This window comes from Apostichopus japonicus, chromosome 22, assembly GCF_037975245.1.
Source record: "Apostichopus japonicus isolate 1M-3 chromosome 22, ASM3797524v1, whole genome shotgun sequence".
Lineage (NCBI taxonomy): Eukaryota > Metazoa > Echinodermata > Holothuroidea > Aspidochirotida > Stichopodidae > Apostichopus > Apostichopus japonicus.
The window spans coordinates 14,929,541-14,956,151 of NC_092582.1; the positions used below are offsets into that span (position 1 = coordinate 14,929,541).

Here is a 26,611-nt window from a genome sequence, read left to right on the forward strand (position 1 = left end):
AACAGAGGTGAACAATATTGCCCGCAGCTGTTCAGAAACCGTAAAACAACAAACATATTTAACCATCGGTCCCTGCAGAGTGAGAGAGAATCCACATTTGAAATTCTGCCAATTGTTTCCATGAACTAGTTGTGAAACGACTTAAGTTATTTGACGGATACCTTGCCAGGCCTAGAATTTAAAAATTTTAGCCAGGCCAAAACAATGCCACTTCTTAAATCGATCTCACAAGCATTTTCCTGAATTTTAACACACATCTTTTATTGCAAGAGGCTTTTGAGAGCAGCCCAATAACATTTACTGATAATAAGCAGTAATACAGGGTAGGGTAAAGATATCATGCCGATTCTTTGATGATTGTTATTATCAATGTACCGTGTGTTTAAGTTCTTATTGTCTACTAGTAGAAAATTGTTAGCTTCTTTTTCTTCTGCTGGCAAACGGCAAAATCTATTGGCATTTAGCCAATGAATAGCCCTAAGGTTGAGGCCTGCTCGTGTTTAAATCTGATAAACTGTTCTCCCTATTTAGCATCCCAATTACCTTTTCCTCGTGTTCTTTACACAGGGACTCCTTTTGAGAGATGCTTTCTCGAAGGATGCCTAGGGCACCATCCTTTTCCGACAACGTTCTCTGGATTTCGGCAAGATCTGCAGCGTGCTGCTTTTGGAGGTCGTCAATTTCGATCTGTTTGTCTGTCAATTTTGAGACCATTGACGTGTAATCTGTATCGATAGAACGAACGACGAAAAGGTTGGATGACTTGCAACGCAAAAAGCATACCAAAATACGAATAAAAGTGAAAGACTCCTGAAATAAGACTGTTTGTTTTCCTATTTTAAAGCATATTTATTGATTAAATGAAGCAAAGGCTATGGACTTGCGATCTAGCAATTTCAGGCCTCTCAACAGCCAAGCGTAAGAATGTGAACCTGGGAGGTAACTTGTAAATGTAGTTGCATAAGTAGTTTGTGGCTCACTATTCAAGCTATGCTACTATCAAATCATGTGACTTTACACACTGGATACCAAGCCGTTCATTTTTTACTATCGTTTAAACATACGTTGACCAAAAAACAAAAAGACCAATTAATATTTTATTGGTCAAAAGTCAAAAACCATGTACAATATTTTCTCAAATGGTTGATTGGCACAAGTTGCAATACTTGACATGACTGCTTTTAAAGGTTTGCTTGGTTTGTCTTAAATAATGTCTTAAATAATGTCTTAATATCTTAACTAGCCTTAAAATCTTGCCAGACGAATCAAGGATACCATCAACAAAACAACCATATCACATGCATGTTTAGAATTCCCCCCCCCCCCTAAAGTTTGATGAATTTTTAGTTAATAAGCAAAAGTTGACAGACAGTCCTACTCTTTTGAATCTACATTGAGTTGTATCTACCTTGATTCTGACTTTTATGTTTACTCTCTTTATCCGAGAGGTCTTGCTCGATCTTCTTCTTCTCCTCCGATAACCTCTCCGCGATTGATTCTGACTCGGCTAACTGTTGGAAACATGCCGAGAAAAAATATTCAAATTTAAGGTCAATTCATCAATATTCATTGACTATTCGTTACATCACTGAAACGATTCACCTTATTATCACAGAAAGGCTAAAATGTATTAAAAATCTAGGATAAACCTGATAGACAGTGCATTCCCATGCTAGCCGTTGGAAACATGCAAAAATATTGGAACGTGAGGTAAATTGATGAATATTCATTAGCTGTTTATTACTCAATTGACTTACAGAAATGATATACCTTATTATCACAGATAGGCTAAAATGTAAGGATAAACCTGATAGACATTACTCATTACTATATATATATGTATATATTTATACAGCTCTGGGAAGTACTTGCTATCATAATCATGCGATTGGAATAACAACCGTCAGACTCAAGCTTTTTGGATGAAGAATTTAAAATATTTGACAGCACTAATACAGAACAACCACACTACATTGTTTTTGAATGCAAAACATGTATAATCTGAAAGTAAGTGCATGCCACACTGGTAGGGAACCTTCAATCATATTATAGCACAGAACTTGACTATGCTTGTAAATCACTTGTACTCCTACTCCTGGATTAATGTTTGTACCCTGGGCCATTTTGGAAATCTAGATACAAGTACAAGACTGGAGTACTCTGGTACTTAGATCCTAGTACTAGTACTCATACCAAAGGGAAGTTCTACTAGTACTCACTGTGTAGTACTCATACTACTAGTCAGGTGTACGCTACAGTTGTATTTGATCTCTTAATATTTATGAAAAATGCACCCATTAGATTCAAGAATACAAATTGATAAAGCTTTTACCTTCTGCTGTAAGGCCTTCACTTCCTCCTTGACATCTCTTACTTGCCCTTCTAGTTCAACCTTTTCCTTTGCCAGTTGTCCCGCTTGCCTCTGAGAAAGTCAAGAATGTTTTTGCATGTTTAAAACAAAATCAGGCATACGATGACTTTGATGCAGGGACACAAGATATCCACCATTCACATTTTTGCAACTTTAAATGACTACAAAACATGCTAAAAATTTGTAATGCATTTTTTGTTGACATTCTGAAAGCTAGGACATTTGTGTGTGGGAGGGGGTTGGGGGGGGGCTAGACAACATATACACATGGACACCTTGCAGCACTGTGTATCAATTTTCTCATTTTGTAATTTCCAGGCATAGTCTTTATATTTACATCAGTCAAATAAGATGATTGCATGTTACAGAATTGCTAAAAGAGAAATGAATAAAGCTAGGATAACATTTGAAAGAAAGCTTAGCTGCAGCAGCTGCAAAATCAGCTGCAATCAGGCTGAATCAGTATCAACCAACAGAGATTTATGCCCTACAGACCGACAGTGCCTATTTGAGACTGTACAGAACAGAAGATTTAATGCTACGCAGCCTGGCTGCAAAACCAGCTGCAGTCAGGCTGAATCAGTATTATCAGCCAACAGAGATTTATGCCCTACAGACTGACAGTGTCTATTTATATGAGACACTGCAGAACAAAAGATTTCATCCTATGCAGCCTGGCTGCAATATCAGCTGCAGTCAGGCTGAATCAGTATCAACCAACAGAGATTTATGCCCTACAGACCGACAGTGCCTATATGTAGGAGACTGTACAGAACAGAAGATTTCTTTCTAGGCAGCCTGGCTGCAAAATCAGCTGCAGTCAGGCTGAATCAGTATCAGCCAACAGAGATTTATGCCCTACAGACCGACACTGCATAGTTGTATGAGACTGTACAGAACAGAAGATTTCATGCTACGCAGCCTGGCAGCAAAATCAGCTGCAGTCAGGCTGAGTCAATATCAACCAACAGAGATTTATGCCCTACAGACCGACAGTGCCTAATTATATGACACTGTACAGAACAAAAGATTTAATACTACGCAGCCTGGCTGCAAAATCAGCTGCAGTCCGGATGATTCGGTATCATCAACCAACAGAGAATTATGCTCTGCAGACCAACAGTGCCTATTTGTATGAGACTGTACAGAACAAAAGATTTCATCCTCTGCAGCCTGGCTGCACGATGCTGCAGCCCCCTCAGCACCCTACTTTTGACACAGTGCCTATCCAAGCCTACTTTACATTACAAGTAAAATGTTGATGACTGATAAGAAAGGTAATGAATATGAAAAGAGCAGATGGCAAGATTCTGTAAAACAAGAAAAAGAATCTTTGCAGATGATAAAATATTTCTGCAACAGAACAGAAATTATTAGAAAATAAAAGGAGGATAAATGGGGTAAAGGGAGGGGAGGGGGAGGGGAAGGAGAGAATATGGAGGCACTGATATATTTCAGACTTGCTGATATGAAAACAGTTTTGCAGCAATATATTGCAAAAATCAAGTTGGTATTTCAGTTTATGCTCTAAGGAAGTATACCACTGTATATTGAGAGGAAAAGACCCAACACAAAATTACATAACCCACTTTTGGGCAATGATTGCTCAGATGTTTGGAATAACATATTACATTTTATATTACCTCAATTTAAATATAAAGTCATAATCTTGTAGACAGAAAAACATCGTTTTCCTTTGGTTTGAAATTTCTCTTCACAATGGTTCATTTTAAAAAGTGTTTGATGAATCATGACTATGCAATTTTTTAACAGAAAATTTGAAGCAGGGAGAAAAAGAACAGATTTACTGATTGAATAGAAAATGAAGAGGCTGTAAAGAAAAGATCATAGGAATAACATATTATCTTACCAACAAAAGTAAGAAGAATAAAAATAAAAATAAAAAAAGATATGAATGAAAATCAAATAAATTTTGATGTTGCCTCAGATCAAGATAGATAAAATGAGGGGGCCCTTATTAAACCAAGAGTGAAGACAGAAAGAGACTCTTCGCAAGGAAAATAGTCCCCAGTAGAATGTCTACCTATAGCTCCCCTCTAAATCACAAAAGAAAAAGCAGTTTTAAAATTTACATTTTTTTTTTTTAACTAAATGGTCAATTTTTCTTTTTTTTCAATACTTTTCTGCATGTACATGTCAACTTCATCATGATTCAAAGAATGACAGGAAAGAAGAAAAAATTTGTCAAAGCTACTTGTTTATCAATTTGCTTTTGCATATTTAAGCCACAAACAGGGTGCCTACTGTATATAAAAATAGGGATAAAAAACAAAATAAACAAAAACCATGACAATGGATCAAATCGAACAAACAGACAAATAAAGAAAAAAAGAAGGAGAGTAAAGAACAGATGGTTTCAGGGAATAATTTAAGGGTTTTTGATTTATGTTTTTGTTTTGATTTATATTTATGACTTATGTTTTATGTTTTTGTTTTATGATTTCCATAGCAATGTTTGAAAGGCTAGTTATCATGTTTCTAGATACAAAACAAACCGGAAGATACTTGAAAGTCACAAAAAAATAAACTGTTTCACATCTGTGTATATTTATGTCAGCCAAAAGTTGCTACGTGAACAGTCGATAAATAATTCCCTGGGGATTTTTAATAGGTGCAAGGGTGTCGAAGAGTATGAGAAATTCAGCATAGAAATTAGTGCCCCCCTGTGAAACCCCTAACCAACCTCCGATGTTTCCTTTAGCTCAGAGAGTTTAGAAATCTCATTAGAGAGAGATTTCTCATGCTCCAAGTATTCACCAGAATTCAAGCTTTGGCACAATGCCTGACAGAAATGATTGTGCATGGATGAAAATAAAAAGATGGAGACATTCAAAATTCATTGAAACATAAAGATATAAAACAGATCAACGTGAAACAAACCAAAAATTTGGGGCAACGCAATTCTGATATATTTTGCGTCATTCCTGAATGTGCAGATTGCTTCTAACATTTACGTTCACTGTTGTTTCAACTTTTACTCTAGCCATTCATTTTTTTTGGGTGCACTGTAGCCATGTTTACTCCCACCGAGCTGTGAGAAAATGATGGATTTGTGAAAAAAAACGGTAACACCACACGTCTGCCCAGCACATTAATATGTATTGATATGCATACATTGAATGATTGTCTAAATATACCATGTCAGGTGATTCATGCCAAATGATTCTTTTTGTGATTTCTAAGCTGTATGAAGGTGCGTAGATGAGCTCATTCTAAAGACTTTTGTGAAAATATGCTCAAAACTAATAAAAGGCCAGGTCTGAGAAGTGACCAAGGCCCTCTCAGTAGATACCTCTTCTCCCCTCTCAGTAGGTGCCCCTGTCCCCTCTCTGTTGGTACCACTCTCCCCTGTTTAGTTAACCCAATTTGCCTCCCTTTTAGTTAGCCTCTCTCATTTTTATATTTTCAAGAGAAATTATGCATCATTTGAATAAATGAAAATTGTAGACTAGATGTCTTCATGTTCTAGTGAATAAATTCGTTCTTAAGTTGATCTGTAAATTTTGGTTTTTCCATCAACGGAATTGACATTGTTGAGACTAACATTAATTTTGTGCCTCACTATACAGCTTTAACTGTTAAAAAGGTCATTTGCTGATGGTGTGTCACAACTTGCTGATAAAATACCATAAAATACATGTCAATTGCCTTTTATTGCATTCATATGTAAATGCACACTTCACTTTTTTGTTTACACATCATCATAGTGAAAATGACAGATATAAAACCAGCTGTTATTGATTTTGACAGCACCTGCCCAACTACAAACTGAGAAAACTTGTAATTAAACCTCACATCAGATCACTATCCAGCTAGTGTAAAAATCAGTACTCTGAAAACAGATGAGTGATGTAAAAAAAAAATAATAATAATTAACAAAAATCTGAGGATGGAAGTTAAGTTGCTTAACTCACAATAGGGGATGACACTGTAGGATTAGACTCCAGTGTGCTTCACCCCAGGACAGACACTGGCTTGCTTCACTCACAATGGGGAATAACAGATACAGCTTGCTTTTAGACACAATGGGAATGATATTTCAGGACAGGCTCTACCTTCTTAAACTGCTTGTAATCATGGTAGCCAGTTGAAAATAAAGTACCATAGAAAACATTTCCAGAATGTTTCCACGATGAAATGATCAAATGAATGAAAGTTCATAACTGCCATAAAATGTCCCACTTGTGGAATATTTTGTGTGAATCTATACCTAGATTCTAGATAAAATATACCCCTATTAAATGAGCCAACTGCAGTTTTTAAGCCACCCCTAGTTTATAAGCCACCCTTTGTCCTTACCTGGAGTTTCTCCTTCTCCTCCTCCAACTGTGTAACCTGTCTTTCATGCTCTATTTCCTTTTCTAAATACTCCTCATTAACACTTTGTAGACGGCCCTGTTGGAAAGAGAAATATTTCAGGGCGTCAATGACATCTCTACAAACAGCATATCACAGGCAGTAGATAGGAAATTTACCAAGAATTTACAGGTCTATTTTCAATATCCGTTTTCTGCCTGTATCTCTTTTAGTTTAACCGTTTGACCAAGACCTGGATGCTTGCACTAACACGACAAATGAAACTCCACACTTGAAGGAATCTGTTCTGTTATATCCTGGGTTATTCAAAACTTTCTCAATCCAAAATGTGACCTCTCTAGTGACCTCTGGGTTACAAGCCCAGCTCTCTACCGACTGAGGTGTCCAAACTTTAGTTGGTGACAATCACCTATATAGCTATTTCTCCGCTCGGGGTACCAGTCAGAAGCCACATAGCTTTGTGCACCGAGTAACCGGGGATCACCTCCCAGTATCATTTCAAACTCAGACAATACTAAGACTGCAGTGCTCTTATATGTAAACAAAGTTAGCAGTTACATCTTTCGTCGGTTCTACAAAGCTACAGAAAGTGTTAACTTACAATCTTATGCTCAGATGCGCTTTTATCAAAGTCCCGGGCAGTTTCAAGTTGGATGATTTTAGCTTCAAATCCTGCCACTTTCTCTTGCAGTTGTTGCTTCTGCTCCATGATCAATTTCTTGCTCTGATCAAAGCTTCTTTGGGCATTTGACATTTCTGTCTCACTGGCTGATTTCTAGAAAAGTAGGGTAAGAAAAAAAGAGTTGAATACACTGATGATTGTTTCATACCAGGTCAGTTAAACCCAGGTCAGTGAAACCCTGGTCAGTGAAACCCAGGTCATTTACACCCAGGTAAGATAAACCCAGGTCATTTACACCCAGGTCATTTACACCCAGGTCAATTAAACCCAGGTCATTTACACCCAGGTCAGATAAACCCAGGTCATTTACACCCAGGTCAGATAAACCCAGGTCAGTTAGATCCAGGTCAATAAAACCCAGGTCAGTTAAACCCAGGTCAATAAACCCAGGTCAGTTAAACCCAGTTGACATAAACCCAGGTAGCCATGATCTCTGTCCTGAACCACATCCACAACAATTCATTGCCATAACCCCGATCTTTCTTTGCCCTAACTTCTCCCCCCCCCCTCCCCCACCCCCACAACACAAGATATCAGCTTAAAGCAGGTGATTGTATAATTTGTAATACTGACACAAAGGTATTAAAACACACTAGGTACTGCTAATATGTTGCATTCTCACCACATCTGGTGTTCAGTATCAAAAGAAAATTTGTTTCTTCTCTACAGAAGGAAAGTTTAACAAGTATTCCAGGCTTGGTGCAAATCTTATGCACCAAAATTTGGACGTTGTCACATGACTGATTCTGATGAAATTGGAAAATACTGTTCTGAAATATATTATTAATGAAAGAATCTATAATTGAAATTGTACTCCTAAATATGTTAATACCTGAAGAACCAGGTCTGTGGACTGTTTTTTCAGTTTCTCTAAATGAATTCCTTTCTCTTCTTCCAGCTCTTTGATCCTTGCTTCCATCTTCTCCATCTCCTTCTGGTATCTCACCGTTGATGCCTCTAGATCTTTCTTAGTCTCTTTTTGATCGTCCTGATCTTCCAAGATTTTGGCGTTTAGATGAGAAATCTGATGACAGATGGAGAGACAAATAATAGAAAAGAATTCTAAAATTGAGTTTGCCCAAAATTCAAATATGTCTATTCATTTTATGTTTCTTTCTTATCCTCTTAATTAACACACTTAGCCAAAAACAAGCCAAGAATTAAACAGATTTGAAGCAGAGTTTGTGGACAACACTCGGCTTCCTGTGCAGTGTGGTTAAAAGTAGAGCATAAGTTTTTAAGCCAGTAGGGTTATGTGATTCACCTTATGAGCCTGACCCCTTTGGAGTACTTCACAAAGTGGAAAGATAAGAACACGTTTGTGATTGGGGGCAAGAAAATGGGAACTCTCTTGAAAATTGAAATTAATTAAAGATACATGAACTAGCATTAGTTTCTTTGTAGAAGCATTCCAATGTACCTGTGTCACCATTCAAGGCTACCATTTAATACCAATTCAAAGAGTTATAGCACAGACGGTTCACCAACTTGCCATCTGAACATGCAATTTTTTTAATATTCATTACTACATTTATGCAAATGTATGCAAATTATTAAATAAAAAACATTGATATAGATTTTCTGACCTGTTTCTCCAGACTTGAGATTTGCTCTGATGATTGTATTTTCAGCTCACTCAATTGATTCCGTACTTCTTCAAGTTTCTTCTCGAGGAGGTCTCTCTACGAAAAAATTCAAAAGAGGAACATAAGGATTTGTCAATCATGTAAAACTATTCAGTCTTCAATAAAACAGGATCTTCATGAATAATGAAAAGGGGATGTAGAAGCTTTCTTAAAAATTACAGTATACTTTTTTCGGAAGTCAAAAACTAGTAGAGGGAATGGGGCAAGAGTGCAGTGCTTGGCTACACCATTTTATGAATCACGATATTGGAAATGTGAAGTAACTTCTGTTCATTCGAATAATAAAGTACTTTTATTACTACTAACCCTAATCTGTAAAGTTTCTCATATTAAATTAGTGAGGCAATCGATCAGACAGTAGAAAGTCACAAAATTTTACGAGAGAAATAACTAGGAAAAACTAGAAACTCAAGAAATGAAGGATATAATTGGTTCAATTAGCAGACCTCTGCTTTGACTGCGGTCACTTTTCCATCTTCCGACAAGGAGGTGTCTTGTAATCTCTGTTCTAGGACTGAGAGTTTGTCTTGCAGTCGGGTAATGGTCCTGTCCTTTTCGTCAAAATCTTTCTTAACCTGCGTCGGGGGAAAAAAGGAGAAAATGAAATCTCGGTCAGACGAGTCTGGGAAAGAGGCCTCTATGGAAAGGAAAACATAATGTGTCGAGATGGAATTTACCCTGTTTTTCCTATAGATTATATTGATGCTAAGAAAGGATTAAGAACAATGAAAGAAAAAGAAAAGAAGATTAAACTGGCATGAAATCAGCTACTACCATGGTATTCAATCTTATGTCCTTGGTGACTGTACTTTGCTTTCACCTTACAAAAGTTGGCACATGCCACTATGTCAGCAGTTCATTTTAGCACAATCATTATGAAAACACATCCAAAGACTTTAAATAATTAAAGTTAACCTGAATACTTCAAAGTGTTTGGTGGTTTCTTGGATCGATATTAAGGAATTGGTGAGAGATGTTCATGAGGTATCTACTGTTCGACGGCAGTGCTTGTGACAGTCACAATAATTCAATATTGAAGTAAGGTTTTAGATACAAAGAAAACAGGATTTGCCTTTGTCAAGAATACTTGGCGATCACCTGTTCTTTGCTGAATAGTTGTCTTTTATTCAACTTGTTTATCAATATATAATAAATTACATGATTATTCACTAACTAAAACAAAATCCCCAGCATGTACTGCTGTAACGAGGGAAGAAGTCAGAGATTTACATAGAGTTCTGAATGCATGCCTTCAATGTATTTTTGTACCTTGTGATCTTCTTCTACCCTACCATGCAGTTCTATGGCATGATTACTGGGCCTACCCATTAGTGACACTTATAACACGACTAAATACCCACCGCAAAATTTCACAGTCATAATAAAACCAGTCACAAGGGGTCATACAAGTTTAAAAATAAAGACAATGAGATGTTTTCCAAATCTTCTGCAGCTGTGAAAACTTGTAAAGCATGTAAAATGATTTGAGCAAACAAACCTGCGATTTGGAAGATTGTTCACTGTATTTATGGGCATCTAATTCTTCCTGAGTTGTGGCAGCTTTCTTCTCTAAACTGAGAATTTGACTTTCTCTCTGTGAGTGAAGAAAACACCAAGGTTGGGGTGAATGGTTTAACTATTTTAACATTCACTGATAATGGACTGTGTACTTTGCTCAAAGATATATGATAAAAGTAGGTCTTGGGGTGTAAGGAGGGCAGGGGGGAGGGGAGGGGAGGAGGGAAGTATCTTTTCTATATCCTCAAACATGTCATCATTCCCTCATCATAAATAGACTCCTGTCCTCCATTTTCATAGCAAAGTGAATATTAAATCAGTATAGTTTGATGTTGATCATAAATATTTATTAGTCTGTGGTAGCATTCTTCTCCAAACTAATAATTTTGTCTTCTCTGTGAGTGAAGAATAAATCGAGGTGGGAGAGTGTGTAAACAGCTTATAGCATTGAAGCTGGTAACAGACATTAAATTTTAGTAATTTTCACAAATTTCTTCGATAGTTTCACATTCTTGATCCAAACATCTTCGGAAAGGATAAAATCAGGAGTGAAAAATTTATTTCCTAAATCCAACACATAACAAAGAAATTCATTCTACTAACCTCTTGTTTTTCTTTGGTAAGAGTTTGACACCTCTCCTCCATAATTAAGGCCTCTTTCTCCATCCTAGTCAATGTCTCCTGCATGGCATCTTTGGACTTCTGTAGTTGGTCTCTGAAGATGTACAAAAAAGAACAATTGATCTACTTGAGACATAAAATATTCATTCTGTAATTGATCTAAGATAAAACAATGAATTCAATATCAAATTGACAAACATCACTTGAGAATTTATTAACTCAATATCTTCCAAAAGATTCAAAAGAGATTTTAAACTTTTTCCAGATTTTTTGTTTTCATTTCTTCCTTCTCACTAAAGCAGTGGAGATGTAAAATGACCATCACATACACACACAGACACACGCACCCACGCCATCACGATTACAAAGGTTACGGAACCTTCAGCATGGGGACCAAAAAGTCAATATAAGTCAAGTAACATATGTTGAAGAGGCAATGAAATGTATGTCACAAAAGCAATTTCCATGGTCTACCCCCTGCCCCTAACCAGCACAAATAATTTGCATTGAATCGATTGGATTGAATTCATGTTGTGAAAAATATAATGTACAACTTCCTGCAGGAACCACATTCTATCATTGAAAAAAGAACATCCATTACCCTTCCTGACAGTGTTTCAACAAGTCATGGCGCAAGTCACTGCATCTCTAAAAGGTTGGTGAATCGAACAAATGTATCAGATTTTTCAGGGATGAGACTGAGCCGGGGAAAAAAAATCTGAAATTTATCGATCGCCGTCCTGGGGGAGGGGTTTAAGAGGAAGGGGTGTCCCCCTCCCCTTTAGAATTTTTTTGTCAGGTAAGGAGGGCTTAAATGCAAAATGGTGGACTCTAGATGGAATCTATCACATCACGTAACTCGCCAAAAAAGTGTGGAATTTCTGCTTGTATAATTTATCCATTAGCTTTTTTGAACCAAAAGAAGGCTTTTTTGCTTGCTTGGTGCTACTTGATTCCACCACTGGTCAAATTCGGTGTTCCTTCCCTTCACAGTCCAGCATGTTCGGCAAAAAAAATAAATAAATAAATAAATAAATAAATAAAAAAAATAATAAAAAACGCGAATTACGAGAAAAAATGCGAAAATGAAAAAAACAAGAGCCCAAGGACACTGTGGTTCCTTGCTTGGGGTATATGACAATACACATAATATTATCAAGCAAGATTGGGCTCAAATAGTCCAAGTAATTGTGGTCCTACATGTTCCCATAAAGTAACCATCACTATAGCCAACACTTTTGTGATCACAAAATGTGATCGGATTTTTGATCAAAAGTCACTTTTGAGATCTAAATAAGGCGTCGAAAATGTAAGAAATATAAGAGACCTACAAGCGTGTCAACAGATATGATAACATTGGTGACCTCAGATGACATGACCTTTAAGTTTCAAAATGTTCCACCACCCAATTCACAACTTGTTCCAAAATATCAACCATGTCACACCTTGGCATTGAAATTTAATTGCATTAAATGTCTAAAAATTAACTTTGAACTTGTATGTACATAACTTCACACACAAAGGTCATCCGGAGGTCAACCAATTGACATATTTGATCGGTGAGACCTAAATAGAGCATGACTGTAAAAATTTAAACATTTTTTCTTTGCCCATTTTCTCCCCCCAAAATACTACTTTTTTAACATTAGCTGACCTTTGGTGACGTTGGATCACATGACCGTTAAGTTTGAAAATATTCCCCTATATACCATTTGCAACTTGTCCAAAAAATCAACCTTATCACACCTTGGCACTGGGAGTTATTGCATTAAATGTCTGAAAATTAACTTTGACCTCATATAACTTCACACACGAAGGTCACACGGGTGTCAACCAATTGACATTTATGATCAGAAGGTACCTTTAACATCTGAAAATAGCATAGAAACTGTAAAAATCCACAAAACACGAAAAGGTCACCAGAGGTCAAATTGAGGTCAAAGGTCACCCAGATGCGGGTCGACAATTGGATAACATTGAAGCAACTCTCAACCCTAACGGACATTTCGTTCTCAAGTTATCACAAAAATACTAGTTTTTTATCATTATTTGACCTTTGTTGACCTTCGATCACATTACCGTTATGTTTCGAAACGATCCCTTACCCCATTTACAACTACTCCCATAATATCAACCATGTCGGACCCTGTCAATGGGAGTTATTGCTGTTTTTAATATATTGGTTTTTGGCATCTAACTGACCTTTGGTGACCTTTGCGGGCACCAAAAACAATAGGGATCTTCCTCTTACTATGGGCTATCCATCCACCAAGTTTGATCATGATACATCATTTCCTTATTGAGATATCGTGTACACAAGCCAAGCGTCACATACACACACACACACATACACACATACACACGCCAAGTTGAACGCATAGGTTCCTTGCTTTGCAAAAAGCAAGGAACCAAAAATAATCGGAAATCCGCGTTTCCGCGGAAGAGTCTCATGCCTGATTTTTCGTTTTCAACAAAGGGTGGATTGGAACACACTTGTCAAAGCTTTTTTCATTTTTCAAGATTCCTTCGCGCATGTCAGCAAAATGGCCGGTAATGACTTGATTCCGACATATAATGTGGGGACTCACTACAACCCTGCTTCCTACTACATCAGTGCCTTTTTTAGTATTAAATCATTCACCTGCTGGTTGAAACTTCTGCCTTCTCATCTTTCAGGGTCTGTACCGTCCGGCTCAGCTCCTCTGAGAGATTAGACTTCTCCTCCAGCCGCTCCCTGGACTGCTCGAGATCAGCCCGACACTTCTGTAGACTCTCTTGGCTGTTCAACAGCTGCAGAAATGGATCAAAATAATTAAAGTTATTTTAAACTTTAGTAAATCCACTTTACCACACAGGCTTCTACTTACCCACAGAATCTGACTTTGATAAATCTAAAATTCTACCTAACAGTTAAAATCATGATTATATTTAATTTGGTAAATCTACATTACCACAAGCTTCTACTTACCCCACAGAATCTGACTTCGATAAATCTAACATTATATCTAACAGTTTCAGAAATGGATTAAAATCATGATTATGTTTAATTTAGTAAATCTACATTACCGCAATCTTCTACTTACCCACAGAAGCTGACTTTGATAAATCTAACATTCTATCTAAAAGTTTCAGATATAGATCAAATTAATGACAATTATTCTTACTTTAGTAGATCTACATTACCTCAAGTTTCTACTCACCACAGAATCTGACTTTGATAAATCTAATATGCTATGGAGATTAACTTTGGCAAGTTAACTTTCACAACTCTAAATAACCACAGTGATTTGAACTGGAAAGGCTTAGCGACCACAATCAAGTAACTGTGGCAAAATTAACTTTCCGTGGTGATTGAATCTGTTTCACCTAGCATGGGAAACGACTTTGCAAAATTTAACATGCCTAACATGGATGTATGGAAGTAAAACTTACCATGTGTTTGACTTCAAATGGCAAGTTTACTATATAACTAACATGTCTAACATGGCTGTGTGGAAAAACTTACCATGTGTTTGACTTTTGCAAGTTTACAATAACTAACATGCCTGTATGGGAGTAAAACTTACCATGTGTTTGACTTTGGCAAGTTCTTGGACCTGGAATCCCTGGAAATCTTCCTGTTCTTCCTCCTTCTTAAACCTTGTTCGCTCCAGTCTTTGAAGTCTCTCTTGCAACGAACAATTTTCCTATCGATGAGAAACAAAGACTTGTAAAAACGAGCAGGAAATCCTCTACTCTTAAAATGTTCGCAGGGTTGTTTTTTAAGGAAGTTTACTGATTGTCTCCAGTACGACTTGGACTTTCCTTAATGTTGTCTGTTTTTGATGGCAATGTTTGGTTGTCCAAGAATGGTTAAATGTAGAAAGTAATGCATGTCAGAATGAATTAACTGTACATAAAATGCATCATTTCTGCAGGTCCCTCAAATGGCTTCGGCTTACAGGAAAACACCAAAGTCATCCAAGTCCACCATAGAAACTTTCCATAGCCATGAAGAATGAGCTTGCACCTCTGCTAAAACCAGCCATCTTATGTTTGCACATGTATGCAAACACACTCTGACTTGTTGCATTTCATCTGCTGTTTGATGTTATAAGTTTAATATTCATACAAGATATTAATATTCATAAAACATAGAAGAAGTAAGGTGGTTTACAACCAGTAAATATTTAAGTTTCAACATTTTTCTCAAAAAATTGCTCACCAAATCCACATATTTAACACATACACTCAAGCTATCGTGGACATCAATATTACGAAAAAGAAGAACGGAAAATGTTGCAATCGGAGTATCAAAACCTGCACGAAATCAAAGATATTTTTGTGAACAGAGCACAAACTACAAATTCAATTTTCTTTAGCTCCACATGCTTCTTTGCAAAGTAGCAATAACCAAACCCAAAAGTACTTTCAAAAAGACAAACTTATCCAGAAAATTTCTTAAAATATTACCAACCTTCTCCACTTCTTGCAATTTCTCAGTCATTTCGTCTTCTTTCTTCTTGACGGCAGAGGCAAGCTTTTCGGCCATTTTGGATCTTCGGAGCTGATATTGTTCATTTATATCCTGAATTTTCTTGCTTGTGGCTGTTTTTTAAAACAAAAGAAAAGCACCAAGAAGAAACAATTAAAGGAAAGGAAAAAAGATAATTGAATTTTGATTACATCTGTTAGGCTTGCACAAGCAGGCACCACAGATGTTAGCTTTGCTATTAAAGTTCTTGCCAAAAATCCATATTCAAATTTCTACAGATTTTTGTGAGGAAAAATCTACCATTTTGCTCTTGCAAACAATTGTTGATAATGCTCTCAGTCAGTTTTCCATTTTTTTTTTGCATTGACTCAAAATTAATTTAGAGAAAGCTTTCACAGACCACAGTGGAAGTCTGTACAGACGGTGTGTGGCCTATAAGCTTCAGGGTTAACCAAGCAACTCTTGGACTAACTGATCATTACTTTACATTGTAGTACTTTATTGTTTTGAAATTTGCTTTAAATACCTTCCTCATGGCTGATGACTGAATTTTCCATCTTCTCTTTTGCTTTGACTGCCTCTTTCAAGAGCAGCGAATACTCATCCAACTTCTCCTCAAGTTTCTTAATTTGCTCATCCTTGTTCCCAAAACCATCTTTTCTGCTGGAGTCAACAGAGTCCTACAAGAAAGAAATGATGACTGTGTTAAACTTGTAAGCCAGATTGCATACAGCAAGTCTATCAACACACATCTAAACTTACTGACGAGTGACGAGTATTATGGGTTATCAGTAATGTTTCCAAAGATCGACAAGCTAACATATTGCTTAAAATTCCCACCAGTACAAATCCTTCAAGTCATGGCCATCCAAACTCTTCCCTGATATTGAGGTTACATATTAAGACAACATAGTGTTATGCAAATGCATGAGTAAATCATGAGTAAAAGTCACAAGTTTGTAATGTTCCATATAGATCTAGAAAACATTGTTTTCTTGCTTTTTTAAACATTCAACAATAAGCCTTAAGTTTACAATACCATCAAACCAACAAGAAGTTATAGTACAATACTGTAGGTCCAGCTAGCCTAATTGTATGAACCATCACTGAAACTGCCATAACGCCATAAACTGATAACGAATTAAACTAATTTATAGAACCAATTAGGACTTATAAATCAGACCTATGGCAGCAGTTTTATGAAGGTCCAGCTGGCATGATGTGAATCACCACTGAAAACTTTGTAAATTATTATTGTCTGATTTTAACAATTTAACTATCAACCAGAAACAAAGAAAAGAAAAGGGAGTCACTATATAGTATTGATACAACAGTGAAATGCAACCAGATACTTAAAAACTTGATCACATTAAATCTTGTAGAATTTTGCCTATGAGGTAACATTATCAATAAAAACAGCTCCTTTGATGTTTACTTTGGAAACAGGCACCTACACTGTAATTCTACTGTACTGTACTGTACATGAACAATACTGTACATGGACAATTATGAGGGATAGAAACAAATTCCTCTGTGAAATTTTTCTGAGTGACAGCTTGTACACGTGTATACATTTGCGGAAGTTTCAATGAAATCTGACAAGTATAGCTAAACAGGAAATATGAAATTTCCTGTTTCTTGTTGAAAAGTAGCACTTGTTGTTAATTAGTACAAATGTACATTTCTTATATCTGCCCTTGCTAACACCCTTTAAAGCCCCCCCCCCCCCCACTCCCCCATTTTGCAGTCAATACCATGTTTACACATTTGGCATGAGCGGTATGATAAATGCAATCTATTTCATCTTGGACTTTTGAGAGTAACTTTTCAAGTAGTATGTAGGGTAGAAGCACTTGACAATCTCATTTCCATAATTTCCTTAATGACCTTGATGATTTCAACAGCAAATGACAAATTGAATTAATAGTGACGATAATACTTTTGAAATAGTAGTCCAGAGGAAAATTTACTCCAGTCTTGACTGATAAAATGTCCACATTCTATTAGCAGCCTGGTGTAATTTGAGACCAGTTCCTACATGGTGTTCTGGAGATATTGGCGACTGAAATTGTCACAGATTGAACCACACTGTATATAAACTTGGAGCAAACAGGTGTGATGTCATAGTTGTACACAGACATCAAACTGTTTGCCAAAAAAATTCATTAGTAATGGTTCCAACTTCACAGTACCTAAGGGGTATATATGTGAAGTTCACAATATACCAATGACGGGACCTAGTGTACATTCAAATTTTGACGAATCACAATTTTGAAGAAAACATAAATGAAATAAATTTATTAGCATGCTTCTACAGTATGACATCAAATCTGTTTGCTCAAAACGTATTAACTTCAAATGTTGTATCACGAAGAAAGTACACACAGGGAACTGCATACAAATTTCTCCAGGATGCTTAAAATAAGCCCTTCTTTCATCCAATCAAATGCAAAGTTTCCTCAGGACTTTCATTTTAATTTGGAACATTAATGCCTGAACAGCCTGAATACAGCAAAGAAAGTACTATGGGTTGGATAATACTACGTAGAAAATAAAATGAATGAACAGGCCTGTATTAAAATGAAGGGCATTTTGTACTAAAAAATCCGGCCATTGCAAGAAGTTTGCTTTAAGATATATCCATATGTGTAAGATATCCAAATGTGTAAGAATTCAAATGTGTAACAGTGTGCATTAATATGCCTGTTTAGTGTCCATCACTTACAGTAATTAAGCAGCACATGTTGTATGGGAACTAGTAAATGTAACCATTGCTGCCTGATACTTTTCAAGGCTAAGGGGACAATTATCTCTTTATAACTCAAATTAAGTTGCGTTTCTTATTAAAGAGAGAGAATGGGATGGGTGGGATAGGGTATTGAGTATTACAAATTATAGTCACATGATGGCATATCTATGACAATATTGTTAAGTCCCTCCCCCCTCTCATCACTAACAATGGCCATAGAAACAAAAGTCAAAAACAAACTGCTTTTTTGCAAGAGTTGCTTTACATATGTTACAGAAAATGGCATGATTATGATTAGATCATAATTCTAATGCGACTTAAAGTAGACCAAACTTGTTTATCTAAACTATGTTTCTTTACTACCATATGTATTATCTATTAGTTTATGATTGGTTCCTTACCTTCTTTGCAGATGTGGGGGTAGCAGAGACACTGCTAGCCAAACTAGAGGTGCTGCCCCACGGAGATAAGCTTGCTGGACTGGTCTCTCCTGCTCTCCGAGCGTTTTCCCGTGAACTCTTTCTCTGAGCTCCACCTGGGGTGACTTTAGCTGTTAGCTCCCCTTCGTCTACCCCTTCTTCCTCTGCAATTTTCTTTTTCAGTTTAGCAAACATGACCTGATGGAAAAGACAACTTGTGAGTATTTATCTGATGATGGATAAAAACGAATTAAGAGTGTACTTTATAGGCCTAGGCCCTGTATTCATGTTCAATGTGCCTCTCCTCAAAGCTACTACACGTGGGATACTTGTTAGGCGATAGCCTGCCATAGGTGCACAGAAGTGGGGATTGCAGGAAGTCAACTTCAATTCATTGTTCAAAAATTTAACGACGTTAATTAAGTGCTTTCTAGACTAAATTTCAATGTTGGGTTCAACATCAAAGCTGAGCAGGCAGTTGCACTAGTTGAAGATTGGGCTGTTTCCATTGCATGAGTGGATTCCCCAAAATAATGTACAACTCAGATTTATTACATGCCCTGCTGTAAGGTCTTGTACAAGTAATTAAAGTCAGGCTAAATTCATCACCTGCAGAAATTTGGTTGGTCTGATATTCAGGTTTAAAAAAAAATGTTATTGGAAGTGGTTCACTCTGTGCTATCCTCATTCAAATTGTGCATTTCACTGGGCTAGCCTAAGGCTATTGCCTAAATATAGACAGTCCAAAATTTCACTTTAGGGGACGGAATTAATGCCCAATTTGAAACTTACCAGTAGTTAAAGAACTTTCACGTGTCGGTAATGAAGGCTAAAATAATGTTATTCACTGCCAGTAGCACACACCGTATGGTTATGGCTTCAAAATATTGATAACGCACAACTGTGTTGTGAATATGACGGTAGCCTAACAGTAACACTAACAGTAACAGAGTACTGAACGGAACCTATGCCATATCGTTAACTCCTTTTTCAATGTTTTCAACGCTCTCTGTTGCTCTTCTTTGAAGAATTGAAGTCAGGTGAAAGTAAGCTAGCTCGACTTTTGTAGTCCGTTATACTATACTTGTAAAATCCTGATATTCTGGTTTTGCAAGCACAGTAACCAAAATTCGCAAATACCACTAGGAGTCTCGTAATACCCGACTACGTGAAACTGAAGGTTTCAGTGTCATAGACACAGTATGAATCATTGACTTACACAAATGCACTGTACTGTTCTGTGCGGATGTTGTACGTGGAAGTTGGCTTATTGACAAATTACAGCCGTTACTATCAAACACCTACTACTTTTTTAATGTAATACACGATTTTTACTCACGATACGTCAGAGCCATGTACATTATGATGTTTTAAACTTTAATTTTGTAATACTGCGAAATATATTGAAATAAATAATAATCTGTTTGTGTGACATATTTACATAGGGGCTGTAAAAGTACTACATAACAGGGAATGCCCCACCGTCCCCTATGTTTATAAAGTCTGTGCGTAATGCACGCATGTGGGAAATTTTTCTGGGAAAGTGCACATCTGAATTGAGTCCTACTTGGACCTCTGCTATCAGGAATATATAGTTTTTGATCGATTTCACCACCATTTGACGTTCGAGTTGCAGGATCTCAGACTGTGGGAGCTATTTAGTCCATAAACTGGTCGCAAACTTGTTACGGTACATCAATGCTATAGTATACTCTACGATTACGAAAGCTAACAAATAAATAGTACATAGGACCTACTGTACTGCAAGATAGGCCTATATTGATTTAATAATAGTAGGATACTTCTCCGAGGCTAATAGTAATACTAAATGTAGGTACAACCTGTTTGTGATTAATTTTAGTTCATTTAATAATTCAATTATTGTTGTCTGTATTTTGGGGTCAGAAGTATTTAAACCTTGTTTTTAGTATGCAAGATAGTTATGTTGTATAGGCTGAACACTTATTGTTAATATCCATTGTTGCATAACATGGTGTGTTTCAATGTAAAGAGTTGTTACTTTTAATTTAAGTATAGAATTTCCAGCTTGCAGTGACCAGTAGAAATAAGTGGGTATAATGCAGCATGTGGATCATCACTTGTAAGGAAAGTAAGACCTAAGGTTTTTTAACAGTTTGAGTTATCAGGGTAAGATGCAATATACAGTAGTTTGATCTGACCACAGTTTGATTCACTCTAGCATTTTTCAAAGTTGCTTCAACATTGCTGCCTATTTTACAGTTTGCATTTGAAACATTTAGTGATGATTGCACATCTATCTACTGTGTATTATTTTACTTTTCTTCCAGAATGGCGCAATCAGTGTGGACTGCACCAGATCAATCTTTCACCAAGACTGTTATCAAAGAAGGGAAAGACTTCAAGAGACCAAATGAGGGCTCAACATGTCATATTAAGATTGATGTAAGCTCTGAAGAGATGAAACATGAAAGCTTATTTGGATATCAAATTAACATAGAGACAAAGATTATACTTGGAACTGGAAAGGGAGAATTGTCCTCAATCATAGATGGAGCTCTTGAAACTATGAGGAAAGGAGAAAGTTGTAGGGTTGAAATTTCTCCAGATAGTCTCAAAGATATCAATATAGAAGATCAGAGGTCACATAGTGAAAGTGAGCCCCCAAGCAATGCAGGAAAAGTTTCCAGTTGCCATGTGGACATCCATCTCAATACATTTGAGAGGAGTCCAGACGTCCACGAACTTAACCTGAAGCAGCGAGTCGAGAGGATGAGAAATTATAAAACGTTCGGCAGTGAATGTTTCAGAAGTGGAAAAATAGACTTGGCCGAGAGGTTTTACATTAGGGCGTTAAAATATGCAATTTTGACCAACCGGTTTATAAACGAGAAGGAGGAGTTTAAAGAAGTTGTGGAAAAATTTTGGGATATCAACAATCTGTGTCTGTTGAATCTCGCTGCATGTCAGCTGAGATACAATCGCTACGAGGATGTCATTACGAATTGTACCAAGGCTATTGTCATCGATGACACTAACCCTAAAGGGTTCTTCAGGAGGGGACAAGCCCACATGGCACTTCAAGACTACGAACTAGCTCAAGAAGACTTTAAAAATGGTTTAAAGTTAGATCCAAACAGTAAAACACTTCAAGAACAGTTAAAGATTGTACAAGGAAAGATTCAGGATTTAGAAAAGGGATATGCTCAGAATATGAAAAAGTTATTTCAAGACTAATTTGTGTCAATTTAATATGAAACATGACTAAAAAAACAGTCTTATTAGCATCTTAAGTGAATGTTGCTTATAACACATCATTGGAGGAACTTCAATGGAAGCTTAAAGGGAAAAAATCAATCACCCAGCCCAAAGCTATTTTAGGATGGATTTTGTTGTGAAGTTCAATGGAATCATTTGTAAGGTCTGAAGGGATGACTATCATGGGCAGCTAAATAGCTATTCCAGTTTTCAAGATATTCAGATTTAAAATATTGATACTAATGTCTGGAATACAGTATGTTCTTTAATGCTTAATTGCTGATGGGGACAGCTCCTCAGTACAGGCCTAAATGTCAATGTTTTAGAAATTTCTATTTTCCTTTTTTTTACTTTACATTGTAAACAACAGAGCACCACATGTGGATGATATTCAACATCATTTGCCTTTGACAAATACATAACACATAAAAGTTGTAAACATGTTTTAACAAACATATGAAAGTTAATTTTGTGTCTAAAGTCCTCCTTCATATACAGCTGTGTGTACTTGCAATGTTGCGCAATGCCTCCTACCCAATAACAGTGGGTATGGTTCGTTTGTTGTTTCATGCACATCACTGAAACTACTTCTGAGACAGTTTTTTTAGCAGGGATTTAGCTATAATTATACTTCATTCAGTCTTAAAATTTATTGTCATTGATCAGTTCCTTCGATGAAGTTCTATTAAACACTTCTTGACCTTTCCTGGCAGACTGAAATATTTCATACAAAACTCTTTTACTAAATAGTGGAGTGCAGTTGGTGGTGAGTGGAATATGGTTGTCTAGCAATAGTAATTATCTGCCCAGCATTCAATGCGATGTTGTGCAACTACAAGGTTGTATAAATAATATAATATATCAACAGTTCCTTCTACAGTGTCATTGAAATATGAAGACACTGAGAAGGCCCAAAAAATCCCCCCTGAAAATCTTGGTTAAAATATCTGTGACAAATAGCACTTATCGTACGCTTTTTTTATTGGTACTAGTTTTATTGCACAAGATAATCTACCCCAGAAAGTCTATCTTCCCCGTCTTTTTTTCTTTTATTTATGATCGATAAAGCAAAATATCTGAAGAAAACTCAGAAATAAAGACAAAAAACAAAAGATGAGTTCAAGATGAATCTTGATGATCAGTTTATTGATTAGATAAATCAACCAGACAAGCCTCAAAATAAATTATTTCAAAAAGAAAAATTTATTTTTTGCAAAATATGAAAGCACTTTTGCCATCCCCTTAACCACTAACGTAGAAGCAAATATTAATTGAACTTATAACAGATATTCAAAGTCATTGTTGCTTGTTATTTATCCCAAAAAAAGGTTCCTTGTCTTTGTAGCTCAACATATATTGCCCATATTTTATACTACCTCTTGTAAGCAAAACCACAGCCTTGCTACAAAACAGAACAATATTTTTTCTTCCTATCTAAGAGTTCCAAATTATCATATTAAGCCTTCATTTTTCGGTACAGAGAATAATATTTCCCTTACAGGTAAATTCTGACAGTTCTATAAAACTTTCCACCAAACCCATGCTTCACTCTGCATCGCACTTTAGCAACAATAAACACATTCAATTTCTACTATGTCTCACAAGCCACAATCTAACAAAACATGACTTCACCCATTACACACTTGCTACCTAATGAGTAAGCCTCCACCTAATGTGTTGTGCTATATTTAATCCATACATTTAATGATCTTTTCTGAAAAGAAAAAACATTGTCAAGATTTGTTGGCCTAATTTTTCAATACAAAGTATACAGACATTCCCTCGCTCTTCGTTATTTTTTAACTTCTGGTATGTTTGTGAAAAAACAATACAAATTGGCAATACTTTTTTCTTCTCCTGTCAATACTGGTAACTAAGAGAAAGCATATGAAATGCATTATGGGATACATTGCCTATCTCTACTTCTAGTTTTTTTCTGATCAAAATTTGTCAAAAATACTTAGCTGAATGCCATCTTTAAAATAATAGTCAGACCTTTACGCCAATGGTAATTATTTTTTTTATGTGAAAACTGCAACAGTATATCAACATTTGTATTCAATATCAAAGAAAACTACAACACTGAAACCCTGTACTACCCTCTTAGTGCATGAAACATGAAAACACCAAATATCTACAACTTTTATCTACACTACAGTTAGTTGGTTTGGTTTTTTCGTTACCATCTGAGAGAGAAGAAAGTTAGTATGCACAATTAATGAGAGAAGATAAAATCACAACTGTTTATACAAATCTGAATATAAATCCCAAAGTACAGTCAGAAATTGAACTCAAGAACTCCTAACCATTTCTGGAAGGTCGAAATTGTTTTTCTACTTCAAAACCTTTTGAATAATGAGCTCTATATATAACAGGAATTATACAGAAATGTTTACTTTAACTAAGAGGCAATGTGTGACACTGTGTGTTATGAGACTGATCTTCAAAATTATAGATTTACACATGAGTTGTGATACAAAAAGCTAGAGAGATAGAGAGAGCAAGTACATTAATAATGTTAACCTTTAAACGTGAACTTTTAATGTTTAACTATATACATGAGAATGACAACACTATGGAATGTAATTAACAAAAGGCCACATTTCAAGATCATTTCAGCAACATGAAATGACTCATTTACCATCTACTATTGCACTATTCGGAAAACAAAGTACAAAAATATTTGCATCCCATTCAATTGACGGTCAAGAGTGGTAAACAGGTGAGGATACGAGAAAATTCCTAAATAGCGCCCTCACTTTACCGTTCTTTCCCATTCAAACATTTAAAAGAAATTTCAAATATAAAATCAACATTTCCATTTTCCAACATTACATCCAGCTGCCCCCAACCTTCCCCCCCCCACCCCCACATTACCCTATAACAAACCATTTCCAAAATCCTGATCCCTTTGTCTGTATCACAACTCTACAATAACGATCACATTTTCTTGCTACAAAATGGTTTTAAAAGAAAGTCAATTTATTTATCAAAATTATGCATAAATACTTAAGCCCGTATCTATTTTGCAAAATCAATATATTTGTGCCATCTCAATGATCCTCATTTGGCCAAATTAATTAATCCAAGTTACACTGTGAAAACAACACTTTCATCTTTCAGCATCCTAAGGTATAAGACATTCGACAGATATTTTATCAACAGATGAGGGAAATATATACAGAAGTAAGAATAACTTATGTACAAAAGTTTGTTAATTAACCTTGTTACAATAACTTTTTTACATTTTTAACTGAAAACTGATAACACAATTGAAGAAAAAAACATCTTCAAGTGGAGACATTTTTTTGCTTTAATATCATCTTCCTGGAACTGCCTAAAACTTTTCCACTATTTCTCTTAAATTGTGATACAAGCTAAGAGGGACCCAGTTGTTAAAGTACAGTAGTATAAAAGTGTATGTCTTTGTGACTATTTTCCAAATCCAAAAGAACGGTTTTGAGAATTGTGAACATTTATGATGAAGTAGTTATGTTCCTTCCTTTCCAAGATCAAAAGTAAGATTTAATAGAATTTTCAGTTCCTTGTTAAATGAAAGTGTATCTTATACTACAATGTTTTATTTCTTAGTTGAACATAAAAGTACCTAGAGAACATAAACTAACAAAATCAATTTTTTAGTAGTCTATATTTGATGAGGAACGTTTTTAAGCTCCAGTTTTTCATTCCATTGTAAATCCTTAAAGGACGTAAAACCTCAACCTCACCAAGGCCTACAGGTAAAAGTGGGCAACAGTATGGTTGCTAAAAAAGTTTAAAACATCTGCAAAATTTGCTGATGTGTTCCTCCAAGAGGAGACAGGTAAGTCGAAAGCAATCTAAACTAAAAATGTTCAAATTTTACCAAAAATCTAAATTACTGGTAGTTTTCAGTAACTAAGTGTAGTTTTTGCAATATTTTTTATTGACCTTAGTGTTCCTTTCTGAATGACAGATGTTCCCAAATAACCTGAAATGTTATCTGGAAATTTTGAAAGTTGAGCATCTGAAGAAATAAATCTCTTTCATTATCTTTAACAAATATGCTCAGTTTCACAATGATGACCTCAGAGTATAAAAAAATATGGATGCAACAAATATGGTAGAAACAGAATTTTTAATTCTTGTCATAGATTCATCACCACCAGATTGAATAACAAAACTAAAAGCAATGGTTGAAGCTCATTTAGGGACTGTGAAAATACCACTAAAATAGGCACAACGCTTTGGCAAGAAATTACAAAAATAACACAAAAAATCTACAAATCATACTTTGGCACAAGATGGACTAAGAAGTACACAAACATTTTGTTATCAAAACTAAGGAATTTTTTGTTATTAAGAAATGTCTGTCCCCTGTTGGCTTCAAGACTGAATTTCCATAAAATTCTCAGTGCGACTGGTGTCTGTGAGATGTTCCATTCATACGCTTGGCCTAAAGAGAGGAGAGGAAATGCTTAGAATGGGTTAAATGTTAAAGGAAAATTCTTACTTTTCCCATCAAACATGGCAAGGTCATGGTTTACTGTTCATGTTTGACATATACTACATGGATT

General features: G+C 36.0%; 3 protein-coding genes across 7 annotated transcripts in view; 1 reads left to right on the forward strand and 2 right to left on the reverse strand.

Moving 5' to 3' along the window:
• The window catches only part of LOC139964031 (golgin subfamily A member 1-like), a 28,475-nt gene extending 8,455 nt beyond the window's left edge, over positions 1–20,020 (reverse strand). The window contains exons 1-16 of the mRNA XM_071965339.1: positions 19,611–20,020; positions 18,801–19,016; positions 16,177–16,330; positions 15,633–15,763; positions 14,743–14,862; positions 13,818–13,966; positions 11,159–11,270; positions 10,536–10,631; positions 9,484–9,612; positions 8,978–9,073; positions 8,224–8,415; positions 7,311–7,484; positions 6,692–6,787; positions 2,333–2,422; positions 1,409–1,511; positions 544–725 (exon numbers count right to left, since the gene is read on the reverse strand). Coding sequence (XP_071821440.1) covers positions 544–725; positions 1,409–1,511; positions 2,333–2,422; positions 6,692–6,787; positions 7,311–7,484; positions 8,224–8,415; positions 8,978–9,073; positions 9,484–9,612; positions 10,536–10,631; positions 11,159–11,270; positions 13,818–13,966; positions 14,743–14,862; positions 15,633–15,763; positions 16,177–16,330; positions 18,801–19,013 — 2,037 coding nt within the window. The 5' untranslated portion in view covers positions 19,014–19,016; positions 19,611–20,020. The remainder of the gene's footprint in view (positions 1–543; positions 726–1,408; positions 1,512–2,332; positions 2,423–6,691; positions 6,788–7,310; positions 7,485–8,223; positions 8,416–8,977; positions 9,074–9,483; positions 9,613–10,535; positions 10,632–11,158; positions 11,271–13,817; positions 13,967–14,742; positions 14,863–15,632; positions 15,764–16,176; positions 16,331–18,800; positions 19,017–19,610) is intronic.
• Positions 20,021–20,049: 29 nt separating this feature from the next.
• On the forward strand, positions 20,050–24,774 carry LOC139964038 (uncharacterized). Of its 2 annotated transcripts, none has more exons than XM_071965352.1 (2): positions 20,050–20,135; positions 21,128–24,774. In XM_071965352.1, the coding sequence occupies exons 1-2, from the start codon at positions 20,065–20,067 to the stop codon at positions 22,032–22,034; spliced, it is 978 nt and encodes a 325-aa protein (XP_071821453.1). In that variant the 5' UTR covers positions 20,050–20,064; the 3' UTR covers positions 22,035–24,774. The 2 variants fall into 2 exon arrangements, with proteins under 2 accessions (XP_071821453.1, XP_071821454.1); XM_071965353.1 differs by lacking the exon at positions 20,050–20,135 and adding an exon at positions 20,300–20,508.
• The window catches only part of LOC139964028 (uncharacterized), a 54,239-nt gene continuing 50,797 nt past the window's right edge, over positions 23,170–26,611 (reverse strand). For all 4 annotated transcript variants that reach the window (XM_071965331.1, XM_071965330.1, XM_071965334.1 and 1 more), the window contains one exon: positions 23,170–26,490. In XM_071965331.1, coding sequence (XP_071821432.1) covers positions 26,446–26,490 — 45 coding nt within the window. In that variant the 3' untranslated portion in view covers positions 23,170–26,445. The remainder of the gene's footprint in view (positions 26,491–26,611) is intronic.

Excerpts from the sequence above, each read along its gene's own strand:
- LOC139964038 (XM_071965352.1), top strand. The coding sequence starts at position 20,065 with ATGTTGTACGTGGAAGTTGGCTTATTGACAAATTACAGCCGTTACTAT. Across the intron at positions 20,136-21,127 it reads ACACCTACTACTTTTTTAAT|AATGGCGCAATCAGTGTGGA; the intron begins GTAATACACGAT and ends CTTTTCTTCCAG.